The 16,605-nt window shown below is 41.0% G+C and overlaps 1 protein-coding gene across 9 annotated transcripts in view; it reads right to left on the bottom strand.

Annotated features, from left to right (window-relative positions):
- Positions 1 to 16,605, bottom strand: part of znf385b (zinc finger protein 385B) — a 392,471-nt gene that overhangs the window by 137,282 nt on the left and 238,584 nt on the right. For 7 of the 9 annotated variants that reach the window (XM_063052069.1, XM_063052067.1, XM_063052075.1 and 4 more), the window contains one exon: positions 622 to 764. In XM_063052069.1, coding sequence (XP_062908139.1) covers positions 622 to 764 — 143 coding nt within the window. Of the gene's footprint in view, positions 1 to 282; positions 386 to 621; positions 765 to 868; positions 960 to 16,605 lie in introns of those variants that run through there. The other 2 variants (XM_063052074.1, XM_063052077.1) reach the window with 2 other exon arrangements.

Genomic DNA, 16,605 nt, shown 5'->3' with positions numbered 1-16,605 from the left:
AAAACAGCTACAAAGATAAGGTCAATTGCGTTACTTGTTTTTATAATTCTCTTGCAATCAATTTTTATGAGCTTACTGATGCTGATAATATGTAATCCAAAGTATAATTATCAAATAAAACATTTAAAATATTGCTTATTTTTTAGTGGTACAAAGAAAACATCTTGCTACAACTGAAATATACTTGAAATCAATATGTTTCGCAAAACAGCTTTTCGTCAAAAAAAACTACCAAAACTGCATTTGTTTCTTTTGGTTCAAAATCAATACTTTCTCACTTACTCTGCTGCTCTTATAGTTTCCCCTGAAATCAGACCAACAGCATGAACATTTTAGCAATGTGAACAGTTCACGGTTGCTGGGAGTTAGCTGCTGCAGAGCCTCATCTACATTGCAACGTGGTGGGTTTAATAGAAACCAGAACTGGCTGCACAGATGAATACAGCATGTAAGCTGAACTCACATGAAATAACATCGATAAACATTTTGGAAGCCTGGCTTAATATTTGCAACCCAGGGTTCAGAATCTTTCTTTGAGAACAGGCTCCATCTACTGGGTAGCAGTATGTGAATCAATTTGGGGGACAGAAAGAAAACGAACACATTTCAGTTTTTACTCACTGTGTTAAAATTTGGGAAAAGTCCAACAGCTGAGCCAGTATCCACTGGAAAAGGCATAAATGATTTGACATCAAGTGATGGCTGCATCATCAGGGTTGGTGTCCGTACAAATGCAGGAAGTGTGTTAGCATGGCATGTACTTCCTGTCAATGACAAAATAAAATGAATAAATTAATAAATAAAGTAAAACACTTGCAGTCATCATGTGGAAATATTTTCTTGGCGATGAATTATGTCAAACAATTACACTGTATGTGTCAACTGAGATGTGAAGCCCACACAATCGTTTCCTAGCTGAAACACAGCATATCCACACAGCTGTACAAGTTGAGATTCAGAGGAGACATATGGTGCGTGAGTCATCCTGGCAGGTAGAATGAGTGCGTGTCACCCTTGTCGGAACAATTCTGTTGAGCTGAGGAAGCTGGGGGCAGCCACCTATTAAAACCAATCGCTTGATGAAAGCAAGGTAGCCAATTGGAGCATTGAATTGAGTGCTGCAAGGAGATTATGCAAATCGACCACAATAGAGGTCATTTTATCATTTCGTATCTTATTTGTTCACAACACTCAGTATCACAAGAGAATGTCATTCAAGTAGTTTCTCAGTTACAACATTTGTGTACATAATAAACTTCTGTTACGTACATAATAGAAACAAATAATGTCTTTAACAACTCAGAAACTCCCTTCTTTTGAAATAACAGACAAAGTAAAGTTTGCTTTGCACAAAGTGGTCATTTTTTTATGAAGCCCTTTAAATACTGCATTGTTCTAATTCTTCAGCTCTCTATTAAAGACATTTTCGGTATTTGCCTTACATTAAACAATAATATCACACTAGCATTCTTAAACTTAACAGTTTTTTTGCTTTAAAACAATCTCACCAACACTGTAACTGAATAAAACTGCACCGGAAGCTGTATTCATTGAAATCTCATTTAATAGATTCTATTTGAACAGTACCAGGTGACATTTATAAATCTGGCCTCTAACAAAGTAAAATGCCTCTAGGCATTAAATTGTTCAATAACAACAAAATTCAATCACAATATATACTCCGATATGGCTCAAGCCAGCTATAACATTAAATAATCACAGATGGTTGGAAGTACAATAAACTATAAAATAATACTACTTTAAAATAATGGCCTACTGAGCAGATTAAACGTAACTATTTATTCCATTGGTAAAGCCCGCAGAATTAGGGCATCTTGCAAATTGCACTACGGGTTAAATCCTGCGCCTTTCAGTTCAAAAGATTTGTGCCAAGAGCTGCTATTATGCCAAGTAGATTCAGTATCTAAAGTTGAAAGGATGTCCAAACTGAGTGAGTGAGTAGTGGGGCCACCAATCTGCTTCATTGTCCCGTGAAATTTTTTTTAAATGAGGAAGAACAAGGGAGAATGTAAAAAGTGTGAGTGAATTCAGACAAATCAGCTAGAGGCATAAAATTAAGGGAGGGAAAAGGAAGATCAGATTTAGGGGGAGAAAGAGGCACAGTTTCAGTAAGGAACAAGACTTTTTTTTAGCAATTCTCTATTTAGCATTTGCTACAGATATGAATTCAACTAAAAATTTTTAGATTTTCTACTTCTAGGACATGTTGTGATTGCGGTAACAACTGTTACATTTAAAAGGACAGATGTACTCTGACCACCAACCCAAACCTTCATCAATGCTTTTAATTGGCAATTTTGCAAATCAAGCATGTGGTTCAAAATAACAGAAAGACTGAAGCTGATTTGTAATCTGGGAAAAACCAAACAGCCGAGTTGCATAAAGTAGGTAGACACACCAAGGAATCACAGTTTACATCACATCTTTTAAACCCTTGAATTTGCTAGCTGACGAGCTCATTAATAACATGAACATTTTTTAACCCGTAATCTGATGCCTTTTTTTTTAATAAACTCTGTGGGTTTATGGGGTTGATGATCATATGTGGTAATTAAATTTTACAGAGAGTAACCCATTGCCTGGGTTGTTCTCTGAAAGAGGAACTCTTCAGCCATATTTGTCTTACTCAATATCCTATTCAATCCTCACCACCCCCCCCCCACCACCAAAAGTAATTTAAGACCTCTGTGTTACACTATACAAAAAAACCTTTTGCTTCCAATGGGAATTCTGGCAGATCATTTGAATTTCTTAACAACCTATACAAAATAAATCTTCAAACCCTATTTCTTAATTCCTTGGTTATTCCTCTGCCTACGTCCCAATGATTTTCACTATTTTTTTAATAGACGCACCACAGAAAGCATCCTTTTGGGTTGCATGACAGGTCGGTATGGCTACTGCACTGCCCAAAACAACAAGAAGTTGCAGAAAATTGTAATCACAGTCCAATTTATCATAAATATCTGCACTTCCTGCTGTCTCAGAGAAGCAGCCAGCATAATCAAAGACCCCCACAATCCATTGGGCAGAAAATGCAAAAGCTTAAGAACATACCACCAAGTTCAAGGACAGTTTCTATCCTGCTGTTATAAGACCTTTGAATGGAGGTCTTGACTCCTGGTCTCTTGCCCCTTGCATCTTATTTGACGATCTGAACTACACCTTATCTGTAAATGTAATACTATATTCTGCATTCGCTTACTGTTTTTCCTTTGAAGTATGGAATGACTAGTCTGGATAGCATGCTAACGATGCTTTTTACCAAGATACATGTAACAATAGTAAACTAATGAGCAATTACTTAGAAATAAAACAGTTGGGATTGGGGAAAGTGAAGAGGGAGATGTGGAATGTGTGTACAACAGAATGGAGTCCAGGAGAGATTGGATGATGCAAGTGGAGGTAGCATTAACTGAAAGAGGCAGTTAAGGATTAATCAATAGAAGTTATTCACCGGCCTTTGCCGTTCTCTGCGAGCTGACACCACTACCAGTTTGTCATTCAATCTTTCCTAGTTTCCACATGATTGGACATTCCCTTGGATTCTGTTAGCCTTTCTCATTTTCCAAAATCTAATGGGAAGAGCGAGCCATTTAGCCCCTTGTCCCTGCTCCACAGTTCCCTTCCATCTCCAATACAAAACTCTATTTTTTTGTCTTCAACATACTCAGAATCTAAGCCAACACAACTGTCTTGGATCAAAAATTGCCAAGGTTGATTACCCATTAGATGAAGAAGTTTCTGATCATTAGTCCCAAACAAGTAATTATTTCTCATTCTTCCTAATTCTGATGAGCCATCACTGACTTGAAATGTTAATACCATTTACATTAATTCTCATCACAGATGCTGCTCAACCTGTTGAATTTTTATTTTATATTGATGACACCAGTTTTTTGCTTCTGTAGATTCTGCTTGGCAACAAGCACAAGCTTTTGTTAGGGAAACCTGCCAAATCAGACTATGTAATTGTTTGGAGATGATTGAAAGAAATTGCAATTTTAGCCTAAAGCTAGATAAACTTCCACAAATAGGCCTCCTTAAGAGACTTCTGTGAATAAGCTGCACAGTGTTCAATCAAGCTGCATAACTTTAGGAGTTTAGTTCCATGTGAAAATTCTAATTAGTCTGATGGACAGAAGATTCTCTAGTTTGTTACATAAAAATTTTCAAACCTGAAAACCCAGAATTCATCAAATAATTTTAAATTAAGTGCAGAAAAAGTAAGAAAATGTATTTTTTCTTCATTTTTGCTGGTGAACCAAACACAGGCGATTGATGAAGATAAAATACACAATATTAATATGCATAGATCTTCAATTCAGAATATCTACACTATATCTATAAAGATATAACATTTTATTTATTGAACCACTCAATGTAAATCAAGTCTTACACTAGGCAAGTCAATAGTGACCTTGAAAACAATTCCTGAACTCTTGGAAAAAAAATCACAAGAATCATTCTATCCTTAAAAATAAATTACCTTATTAAATGAGATCAATGTTTTCTTGTTTATTTACTTCTGAGCAGCTTAAACTTTATGGTGACCGAGGAATCTCCGGAATACATTGCTGGGTGGTGCAACAATTGCTGACTCTACAACACATTAAAGGGTGCTGATTGGTTCTTGACCACACCAGAGTATGTATCCTCATTAGCTACTTCATAGCAAGTAAGAACTTGCAAAGATGCATGATTGGGAAGGGATATGGCAAATGAATGGGCAGGGAGGGACAGGATTTAATGAACAGGAGATACGATGCACTAGCTGACTATTTTCTGCCATTGTGTTTGTAGCATGTGATTTTGTTAATTAACCAAACAGAGCTAGATAACTTGAATACAGTAACGTAGCACTCACTTTGGAAAAGTAAAGCATACCCTTTGGGCAGATGAACTCTGGCATGGACGGCCGCAAGCCCAGCTGTGAAAGGAGAAGGGTTGAGCATGCAACTGGCAACCCTGCCCCATAAAATCCCAGAGCTACGGAAATGCCACAGAAGCTCCTAAGACCTCAACTCTGGGAGAGGAAGGTGACACCAAGAAGATGGGCTACACCTGGAAACACTGTGAAAGACTGGCCCGGAACAGAGGACTCTCACGAGCCACCCTCCATTACCCCAGTAGGGGTAATGGGCTTACCAAAGTAAGATTGGGCAGTTGAGTATGATTGCTAACATAACCAGCCAGTTACATGGCAGCAACTCAATGCATAACAGCATGCAGACATGGTCAAGAAGTTCAATTATTGTTCAGACTAAACATCAGAATGGGAGAAGAAATGTGATCCAAGTGACTTTGACTGTGTAATGATTGCTGGTGCTCGACAAGATGGATTAAGTATCTCAGAAAGTGCTGACCTCGTGGCATTTTCGTGCACAACTGTCTCTAGAGTTTGCAGGGAATGGCATCAGTGGTATGTAGTAAAGCATCTCTGAATGCACTACACATTGAACCTTCAAGTGGATGGACTACAGCAGCAGAGGACCATGGACATACACTCAGTGGCCACTGAATATATATATTTCATCAGGGTACATCAATGCACACTGCAGAACTCTTTACGCAGGTTAGCAGTGTTTCATTCAAGTGAAACCATTGAACTGCATAGGCATCAACACACTGGTATTCCAATTATATACTTAAAGTGTGACAAAGATAATTTTGTCTATAATTCTAAATCGTGTGATAATAAACAAGAGAAAATCTGCAGATGCTGGAAATCCAAGCGACACACACAAAATGCTGGAGGAACTCAGCAGGCCGGGCAGCATCAATCGACAAGTGTACGGTGAATGTCTCGGGCTGAAACCGTTCAGCAGGACTGGAAAAAAAGATGCGGAGTTGGAGTTAAAGGTGGGGGGAGGGGAGGGAGAAACACAAGGTGAGAGGTGAAACTGGGAGGGGGAGGGGTGAAGTAAAGAGCTGGGAAGATAATTGGTGAAAGAGAAACAGGGCTGGAGAAGGGGGAATCTAATGGGACAGGACAGAAGGCCATGAAGGAAGAAAAGGGGGGAAGAGCACCAGAGGGAGGTGATGGGCAGGCAAGGAGATAAGATGAGAGAGGGAAAAGGGGATGGGTGTGGTGAAGGAGAGGGAGTGGGGGGTGGTCATTACCAGAAGTTCAAGAAATCAATATTCACGTCATCAGGTTGGAGGCTACCCCATTCGTCCCTCCCCACTGATTTATCCTTGCAAGCAGAATAAGTGCTACACCTCCTTCCTCACTACCATTCAGGCCTCAAACAGTCCTTCTTGGTGAGGTGACACTTCACCTGTGAGTCTTTTGGGGGTCATCCACTGTGCCTGTGCTTCCGGTGTGGCCTCCTGTATGTCGGTGAAATCCAACATAGATTGGGAGACTGCTTCACCGAGCACCTACATTCTGCCCACCAGAAAAAGCAGGAACTTCCAGTGGCTACCCATTTTAATTCCACCTCCCATTTCCATTCTAATATGTCAATCCATGGTCGCAACAGTAGAGGAGATGAGGCCACACTCTGGTTGGAGGAACAACACCTAATAATCCTCCTGGATAGCCTCCAATGGCATGAACATCGATTTCTTGAACTTCTGGTAATGGCCACTTCCCACCCCCACCCCTTCACCATTCCCCATCCACCTTTTCCCTCTCTCACCTTATCTCCTTGACCGCCCATCGTCTCCCTCTGGTGCTCCTCCCCCATTTTCTTCCTTCCATGGCCTTCTGTCCTCCCCTATCAGACTCCCCCTTCTCCAGCCCTGTATCTCTTTCACCAATCACCTTCCCAGCTCTTTACTTCACTCCTCCCCCCTCCGGGTTTCACCTCTCACCTTGTGTTTCTTCCTCCCCTCCCCTCACCTTTTAACTCCAACTCCTCATCATTTTTTCTCCAGTCCTGCTGAACGGTTTCAGCCCAAAATGTCAATTATACTCTTTTCCGCAGATGCTGCCTGGCCTGCTGAGTTCCGCCAGCATTTTGTGTGTGGTGCGTATAATGACAGCAAAGCAGAAAACAATTTATAGAAAGTAAGAAACAGAAGCAGGAGGTAATATCGTGGCATATATATGAAATCAGCGCTACTATCCTGTGTCAACCCAATATCCTTGATTCCTTTAATATCTAGAAACAATTAACACAGAGGAAAGTTTATAGGTAGGTTGACATATCAGAAAACACATCTTGCTCTCTTTATGCTGTCACTCAAGACTGAGCATGACTAGATCCCACTCTTTCTGAGCTGTGGAATATTTCTGTATGGGATTTGTTTTTACACTTTGGTTGCTACTGTACAACAACTACCCAATAATACATATTGGCAATTTTGATGTGACATTTCATTCAATTCCTGCTGTACTTAAATAAACAATACTTACTCACGTCCAACAGCAGGCAGTAATCCTGGTCCCTCAATCGCAGGACTCTGCAGAGAGTGGTGCGGACAGCCCAGCGCATCTGTAGTTATGAACTTCCCATGATTCAGGACATTTACAAGGACAGGTGTGTAAAAAGGGCTCGAAGGATCATTGTAGACCTGAGTCGCCCCAGTCAAAAACTGTTCCAGCTGCTACCATCCGGGAAACAGTACTGCAGCATAAAAGCCAGGACCAACAGGCTCCGGGACAGCTTCTTCCACCAGGCCATCAGATTGATGAACTCACACTGATTTGAGTGCACTCTATATTACACTGACTGTCCTATCTATTATAAATTATTATAAATTACTATGATTGCACATGGCACATTTAGATGGAGATGTAACATAAAGATTTTTACTCCTTATGTATGTGAAGGATGTAAGAAATAAAGTCAATTCAATACGTTAAAGCGTACCAATGCTTAAATTATTCGTGTGCATCGACATAAAACTAAATAAAAGGTGAAATTATTTCTGTTGAATATTAATTCTATCAGAACAACTGAATTTCATATAAAAATCAACACTGCAAAATTTTCAATATTCCATTATCTTGACAGGAAACAGACAAGATCAAAGCTCACAGTACAAAGCAAATTTATTATCAAAGTCCATACACAACCCTAAGAATAAGTTTCTTGTGGGCAGAGTCAATAAATCCAATAACCATAACAGAATCAGCGTACGATCGCAACAACAGGGCAGACTACCAGTGTGCAAAAGACAGCAAACTGTGCAAATACAAAAGGGAAAAAAAGGAATAGTAATGATAATAATAAGCAATAAATATCAAGAATAAGGAATTTTTTCAGAAATCCAGTAAGATGGCAGCGCATGCAAACACAGCGGCCTCTCGGGGAGCAAACAAAGGTGCGTTTTTCCTTGTAAAATTTGTTTTTTTTATGATCCAAAGGTAATTCTACTGTTTGACCTTTGGGTACTGCTGGGCTACTCCCTCAGTGAGGTGTTGGGGGTGGAGCCAGCCAAGATGTCAAAGGGGCTGGTCAGGATATCAGGGGAGATGGTTTGGGTTCAGAGGAGCTGTCTTGGCTGCAGACCGTGTTGTTGCCCGCTACTTGGAAGCATCGGAGTTGGTGCAGTGGGGGACTGTCTTGGACATTTCACTTGCAATCACAAGACTCTGTTGTACAGAGGTCACGTAAGTTGCAGCAGGGCTGTTACCCTCGACTGGTAGTGAAACAGTTGACATGTGGCCTCAGCTGTAGTGAGAATTAAGGCTGATTTATACTTGTGCGTTAACTCGACGCCGTAGGTACGGCATAGCCACAAACTCTGTGGAGAGCCTACGCGGATCCTTACGCCGTTGCCTGAAGCGCACCTCTCCCATAATGTAACTACGCGTCGCGGCAACGCAGACTGCAACAACTGTGATTGGCCCGCTTGGTGGCATCACATTTCCTCCTGCGCTGCAATAGCTTCCCATTGGGTGACTGGAGGGCAGGGAAGGAAGTCTGGCTGCAATGCTTTCCATAAAGCTGTACAGACCTCTGAAATTATGGAGGACACATTTCACTTTTACGAAAAAAGACGCTCACTTTAAACTTGTTTACCCCGAGAAAGACTACCATGACCATGAAGCCTTGCACGGGCAGGTGTGTGCACGCATGCGCGACACGCGCAAATTGCAGGGCGACGCAGACACACCAGTGCACAAGTATAATTACTCACAACGCGCGTAGGCCACTTGCATAGGTTACGGCGTCCATTTAACGCAGAAGTATAAATCAGCCTTTAGGCCTCAAGCCTCAGGCTCGCCTGCTGCTGCAGACCAGGTGAGAGACACAGAAGCACTACAGCGTGTTGGAGTTCGGCTGGGGCCTGACTTTGCCTGTCAGTGCTGACCTCTTGTGTTCGAACAATGGGACGACGAATTGGATTGCGTGCTTCTGTACACTACCGAGAGTCTGTACCATCAACTGCTGGACATTGTCGCTCAGGGTCTTGGACTATATATGTTTTTTTTCAAGTGAATATGCTTCTTTACTTGGTATTTATTAATAATGTTACTCGCTATTTTTGAATGTGTAAGGGGGCTTCGATTTTTATATTACTGCGGAGGCTAATTAAAATGGCGTCTTTGTTATGTTAATCTGGGGAATGCGGCTTTGTTGTGTTAAACACTGAGAAAGTTTGCGCTAACAGTTTGTTTTTGCTTTAGAGTTTGATAAGAGAGTGCTATTAACCAATTGGGATAGTTGTTATGGTTTTGGTGTATTTGAAGATACTGTATGTGCGGGGTTTTGGGGCAGAAGGCGGGAGAGCGAGACAGAGGATGGACGAGGTGCTGTGAGTCCGCTAATGGGGTCGGACCCCGAGCGGGACGTTCGGCAAGGAGACGGAGACGGACTCGTGTGGAGCGTCTGGTCGACCACCGTTGTTGGTCCCAGGCGGCCAGTTGAGGTGGTCCGAGGGGGTCGCAGGGTGAAGAAGAAGGTCCTTGAGCTCCAACGGTTTTTGTGCACGAAGAGATTGGACTTTGATAAGTGTGACACCTTTTATTTTCCTTTTATATTTTATTCTCTTTTAATTATATAGTTCCAGTAATATCTATAAACTGTAAATCATTTAATTGCATCTGGTGTATTGTCTGTTATTTGGGCGGGGTGGGGTACATCACACAGCATCCACACAAACGAATTATCCAGCTTGGCGGGGCCGAGACTGTTTCCCTAGACGACAGCGAGCCGAGCGACTCTGAGGGTGGCCGGGGGGCTACAAACGTTTGCTTACAATTTTGAATGTTTTGCAACTTGGCCCCAGGGGAATGCCATCTCATTCAGCTGTATCTATGTATGGTCTGAATGATAATTAAACTTAATTGATTTGAACATGAGATGAAAAGTCCTTGAAAGTGAACCCAGATGTTGTGGGAACATTTCAGTGATGGAGCAAGTGAAGCTGAGTGAAGTTATCCCTTCTGGTTCAAGAGCCTGATGGTTGAGGGTAATAACTGTTCCTAAACATGGTGGTGTGGGTCCTGAGGCTCCTGTACCTCCTTCCTGATTTGCAGCTGCAAGAAGAGAGCATCTCCCGGGTGGTGGGATCCCCTGCAACAGCGTTCCGTGTAGATTAGCTCAGTGGTGGGGAGTGTTTTACCTGTGACGGACTGGTCCGTATTCACTATTTTTGTAGGATTTTCCATTCAGGAACATCGATGTTTCCAAAAACAGGCTGTGATGCAGTCAGTCAATATGCTCTACACCAACATCTAAAAGAGTTTTAGATGTCATGCTGAATCTTTGCAAACATCTCAGGAAGTAGAAGCCGTGCTTTCTTCATAATAGAACTTGTGTTCTGGGTCCGAGACAGGCCCTCTGGAATGATAACACAGAGGAATTTAAAATTGCTGATGCTCTCCACCTCTGATCCCCTGATGAGGACTGGTTCAGGGATCTCCAATTTCTTCCACCTGAAGTCAATACGCTCTCCTCCAATGATAAGCAGCTCATTGGTCTTACTGACACTGAGTAAGAGGTTACTGTTGTTGCACCACTCAGCCAATCTCCTGAATTTCAAGCTGCTGAATACACTTTTCGTACCAGCCATATTTGTTTAAATATATAAGTTCATTCCCCTCACCAATATGCACATTGCTGTCCAGATGCCACGGTGCTGAGGGATACATTCTGATTATCATTGTTTCGGCCTGAACCTCAATGGGTACTTGCAATTTACTGTTTACAATTTTTCTAAACCATTGCTTCCCAAATCTTCCCCAGCAGCTGAGTCTTCCAGCTTTACCTGCTGTTGCGCAGCTCTCCCAACATACATTGGCTTGGAATAGCAACAGAAACAGTAACACTGGCGGTACTGGCACTATCCTAGTCTACCCCAAGCAAAGGACCTCATCGAAAGGCGAGGGAAAGGGCAGACTGAGGTCGCACACTGTCAGTGGCCGAGCCAGGAGAAGCCGTGTGAAGAGTCTGTGAAAGCAGCTGGCAAACTAACCCAGGCTTTAACATTTGATACAGCCTTAAACAGGGCTGGTCACGAAGTCCTGCCTGGTAACGTCCTACCCTTTGGGTTCAGGGACTATTTGAGGGCCACGCGTGAAACAAAAGAACAGTAGAAGCAAGGAGCATTTCTAACCCCTCAGTCATTCCCACCACATGCAGGTGACGCCATGCTCCTCCAAGATTCAAGAGACACCAGTGGCCAGGTTCAGGTTCTGGGTCTGTTTCTAAGGTCCAGCAACAGCAACCACAACACCAATTGGTCAATCAGCTGTGAGAAACACAATGATCAATACAGGTACCTCAGAATGCAAATAGATACTCTCGGGGGTACACATACCAGAATCTGGGAATGACAATTCTAACGCTTTGTAAGTGGGACTAGATATTTTTGGATTAGATGTTAGATATTGCAATTATTTAGCATCCTTGGTATTATGTTTGTTCTTGATAGAAGACAAACTTCCCGTGAGCTTTCAAACACTAGCACGTTTATTAATAATCCTGGCTTCTAGCTCCACACTTAGCACGCGCTCCCCAGTTCACCCCCAATGCCATTTCCGGTTCCGGGTGAACCACCCACATTGCACACTGGGAACTGAAGTTCTTTATTATGTACACACATAATAACACACTTGGATGGAATATAAATACCGTAAAAATAATGTGGGCTCAATAGTGTCTTTGCTGCCACTGTTTTTAGCATTTTATCTTACTCTGTTGTTGGCCTAAGCAACCTGATAGCAGTTTACTGAACCAGGCTACAATGTAAATGTAATATTAACAGAAAATAAAGATAAAAGTGACTGAAGCCTGAGTTTGGTTAGTATGCCCCTTATTCTTAAACTGTGATCCCTAGTCCGAGACTCCTTAGTCAGGAGAAACATCTTCCTGCATTAAGGCTGTCCAAGTCTTTAAAATATTTGTCATAAGATCTCCTCTTCTAAACCTTAAATTTATTTAATGTCTCTCATACAGCAAATCCACCATTCTACAAAAGCAATATATTGAGGTAGCTGCATTAAAACTGAAAATGCTGAGAGTATTCAGCGGTTCAGACAAAAATAAAACTAAATGATTCGGCCTGATCTACAGCAATTTTTTTCTGTCCACTGACTCTGCTCAACCAGTAAAGTATTTTCAGCATTTTTTATTTCAAGGTACACACCAGCTCATAACCACACTGGATTTAGGGAGTAGTCTCTCTTGCTGAGCATAAACAAACCACAAAGAAAATATTCTCCGCAGAAACAAACTTAATTGCGATGCAAGGATACCACAAAACTGCCTAAAATGATACAAAACAGAGGCAGGCCAATCAGCCCAATGAATATTTATATTCTAGACCAGTCTTTAACTCTATTAACATATCTTTCCATTCCTTTCTCCATCATATACTTTCACCTAACTGTGCTACGCATACTAAACACTTAAGCAGTGACCTGGAATAAAAAAGGAGATTGTTGAGAAGTGTTTGCAAATCGGAGTTTTACAGCACATAAAAAAGGGCCTATGTGGTTCACCGAGTCCATGGACCTTCAATGTGGAATCAATTTATTTAAATAGAGAGCAGCTACAAAGAAGAATTGTTTCAATGTTTTAAATTACTTTAAAATATTTTAAGGGTTTCAGGGCAGCTACAAGAATGGCCTTTACCAGTATGAAATTTACCAATCTACTTTCCACCCTTCTGTCATGTAAACAGCTACAGCCAAGCTACAAACTATGAAAGTAAAACAGACAGTTACTTTTAAAATATAATTTTGGTTTGGAGCTCATATCATGGGTAGAAACTATAAAAATCCCACAGTTGATGGAACACTTCAATTGGATCTGATTTCCCAGCTTCTACCAGATAATCATTTTTCTGTATGTAAGCAATTTTGCATCCTCCACATAAACGTATATGTTTACCACATTTGACTGTCTTTCAGAGATTGATTGTAGTACGGTACAGTAGAAGCTTCTATATCATTTCAGTTGAGCAGTTAGTCTAATGTGTACATATTTACCCAGACAGCTTATCAAAGTGAATCCTGCTGGAGTTAAATTTAAAATTGTTTACTGCAACCTACCTATACAATTGATCAGGCTATTCATAGGATGCATAAAAAATTTAGTGCAACTGATAGATTGATTGATGCCGTCCTGGCTGCATAAATTCTCAACCCATAAATGCTTAAGCAATGCACAGTAGTTTTCAGAAATACTTAAGTGTTTAGGTTACTAGAAGAACCCTCTACTGCTATTGCTACTGCAATATTTGCTGTGGTAAAAGTTTTCCTATAATGTACAGTTTTTACAGACATGGGCTATAGGATAAGAGAGGACTGATGGGTAAATGAAGCTAAGGCACAAATCCTGGATGTTCAGTATCAACTGACTGACAGTCTCAAGGGTTTGAGTAGCTACTCCTCTTCCTAATGTTTTATCCTGACTTGGTATGTGGTCCTTTTGAACTCATTGCAGTGACAATGATGCAACTACTTCAAATAATCATTCTCTTGCTATTTCCTATGATACCCCGTCTGACAGTCTCTCCTGCGGAGCTTAGAGAGTACTTTAAAGAGGCTGATATTCTCAAGAAAGCAGCAGCACATAGTACTTCCCTCTGCAGCGTATGAGGGACAGGCTCAGATGTTGGAGCTGGCCATCTCACTTCATATATAGTAATTCCTCTTCAGTCTGTGAAAGCTCGACAGTTAAATTGACTGAGGCAAAGGTAACAGCTGCCTCATGCTGTTTCACTGTTGGCTAAATTAATTCCTTTCCTTTGTCTTTTATTTAAACGTTAGACGCTTTTCTGCACACCCTGTTATCTGACCCATGTACATTGGATTAGTTTTCATTACAAATTGCACAAAATACTATCTGATAACATATTTGGAGCAAATAGTTTTATCTGGGACCTATTATCAGATACTATTTTACAGAAGACTATCAAATCTCCTTCAACCTTCTCTAAAGGCAAGGGTTCCCAAACTGGGGTCCACGGACCACTCAGTTAATTGTAGCGATCCATGGCATAAAAAATGGCTGGGAACCCTGCTGTAAGGGCACAGTCTCAGCTGCTTTTGTGTCTATCCAGAAAACCACAGCCAAGCTGCCATCCCCCCACATTCACAACCCGGGTACCTTTCTCCAAAAATGCGCTTGCAGAATCTTTGATCCTTTAACTGTGGTGCTGCAAATTTGCCACAGTACTCCAACTGACAGTTGACTAGTAGTTTGTGAACATTCAATGTAACCTATTTGCTTCTGTCTGCCATTTATTAAGCCTACGACCTCATATGCAATGTCCCAGTCTGCCCGACCACCTTCAAAAGGCACAGTTGCTGTAGAGGGATACATTTTGTTTTTATTACCTCTCTTCATTACTTCTGCCAAAATGTATCATGTCATGCTTTTCTGTCTTAAATTTCACACACCACTCATCTGTCTACTTCAACAGTTTCTCTGCTGCCTTGAAATCTGTTACAGTCATCCCACTGCTTACTGAACTGCCATCCGCAAACTTTTGAAATTATTCCTTGGTACCCAGGGCTGTCACAAGGAGGCATTCAAATTATGGAATACAAGTCATTTATTGTCTTTATTTGGTGTTTCATGTTTCCTTGCAAAATGTATTTACTAACACCAAAGGCACTGAAGAATGCCTTAAAATGTCCTTCCATTACTAGAGGAGAACTGAGTTGTGATTAAAACATTTCTAATTCATGTTTTTATAGTCATTTTGAATTTCAAAATCAGGTCAATTTGGATATATGTCACTGGCCTTCATAGTGAAATCATGCCACTGACTGACTGTCAAGGTTTATATCAACAGTAATTTTATTGCCTTTGGGTAAGAATAGATAATGTGGTAGATGAAAAGTACTTTACAGTTATCACTGTGAAGCTGTCTGCCATCTAGGGATATTCTTGCCTGATGAACACTCCTGAAATACAAGGTCAGAATCTGCTGCAAAATTGCAATGTAATAATGACACTCCTAGAGCATAGTGAAAGAATTTTAAAATATTATGACACTATCTGTTCATGCCATTACTGACACTATATCACAGTTTTCTGCGACTTATATGAAGATAATTATAATAGCATAACCTCTATTAAAATGATAGTAATAGCATATTTGGTTGTACCAGAGTGCCAGTTGTGTCCAAGCACACTGCCGTCTTACCGGAAGTCACTGTCAGGCCTGATGAAAGGTCTCAGGCCGAAATGTCCGCTGTTTACTCTTTGTGTGTGTTTCTCGGATTTCTGCAGATTTTCTCATCTTCGTAATAGCAGTTGTTGCATTTAAGCCATTCTATCATCTCTTACTACTAACCTGGATTTAAGTTGCCGTTTAATTAACAAGATGTTTTACTTAAACACGAGAAATTCTGCAGTTGCTGGAAATCTAAAGCAACACACACAAAATGCTCAACAGGTCAGGTGGCACCCGTGGAAATGAACAGTCAACGTCTTAGGCTGAGAACTTTCTTCAGGACTGGAAAGCAAGGGGAAAGATGCCAGACATTTTACTGAGTACGGTACCCTTGTGAAACTCAAAGGCCTCAAACAAATTCTTAGTTATTATAACCCGGATGTAGTGAACTCTATTAAAAACTGATCCAAGCAATCAAGATCACTTTCTTAATCAATACAAAGCTGCTGACTTTGTAATCTGCTGAACCTTTGTGATAAATTATTGTTTTCTGGATTCATAACTAGAAAACAGACCACTCTTTTTGTCTGTAACACCTGAAAACCTAAGCCCAAAAATAAACTGATGTATGACTTTTAAAAAGATGGCACCGTGCTTAGACGCTACAACCACTCCAGTCCAATCAAAGGTGTATTTGTTCATCCTGTATGTCTTTTTTTATGATCCCAAGGAACTGCTGGATACTTAAAACATCAGGTATTGCAGGATTATCCCAACAGGGAATTGCTTGATAGTGATGGAGTTGGACTTACTGTGTACCTTTGCTCCATTTTTGCCTGGACCTGTTATATATCGCCATGTCAAGATGGTGCACAATGTGAGTAATTGTCTTAGACATTTTTAGTTTGATCGCGAGAACCCATTGGACATTGGTAGTATAGAATTCTGCAAGCCCGGTTCACTGGTTCATTGACCAGACTGACGATGCAGGGCTGCATTGCCTCAGTTGTGGCATGGACTAGGCTCTCACTGTAGCAGGCGCCCAGCGGTGGAGGC

The sequence above is a fragment of the Mobula hypostoma genome, chromosome 6 (assembly GCF_963921235.1).
Source record: "Mobula hypostoma chromosome 6, sMobHyp1.1, whole genome shotgun sequence".
Lineage (NCBI taxonomy): Eukaryota > Metazoa > Chordata > Chondrichthyes > Myliobatiformes > Myliobatidae > Mobula > Mobula hypostoma.
Note: the sequence above shows the minus strand (reverse complement) of the source record. Positions and strands in the feature narration are given on the sequence as shown.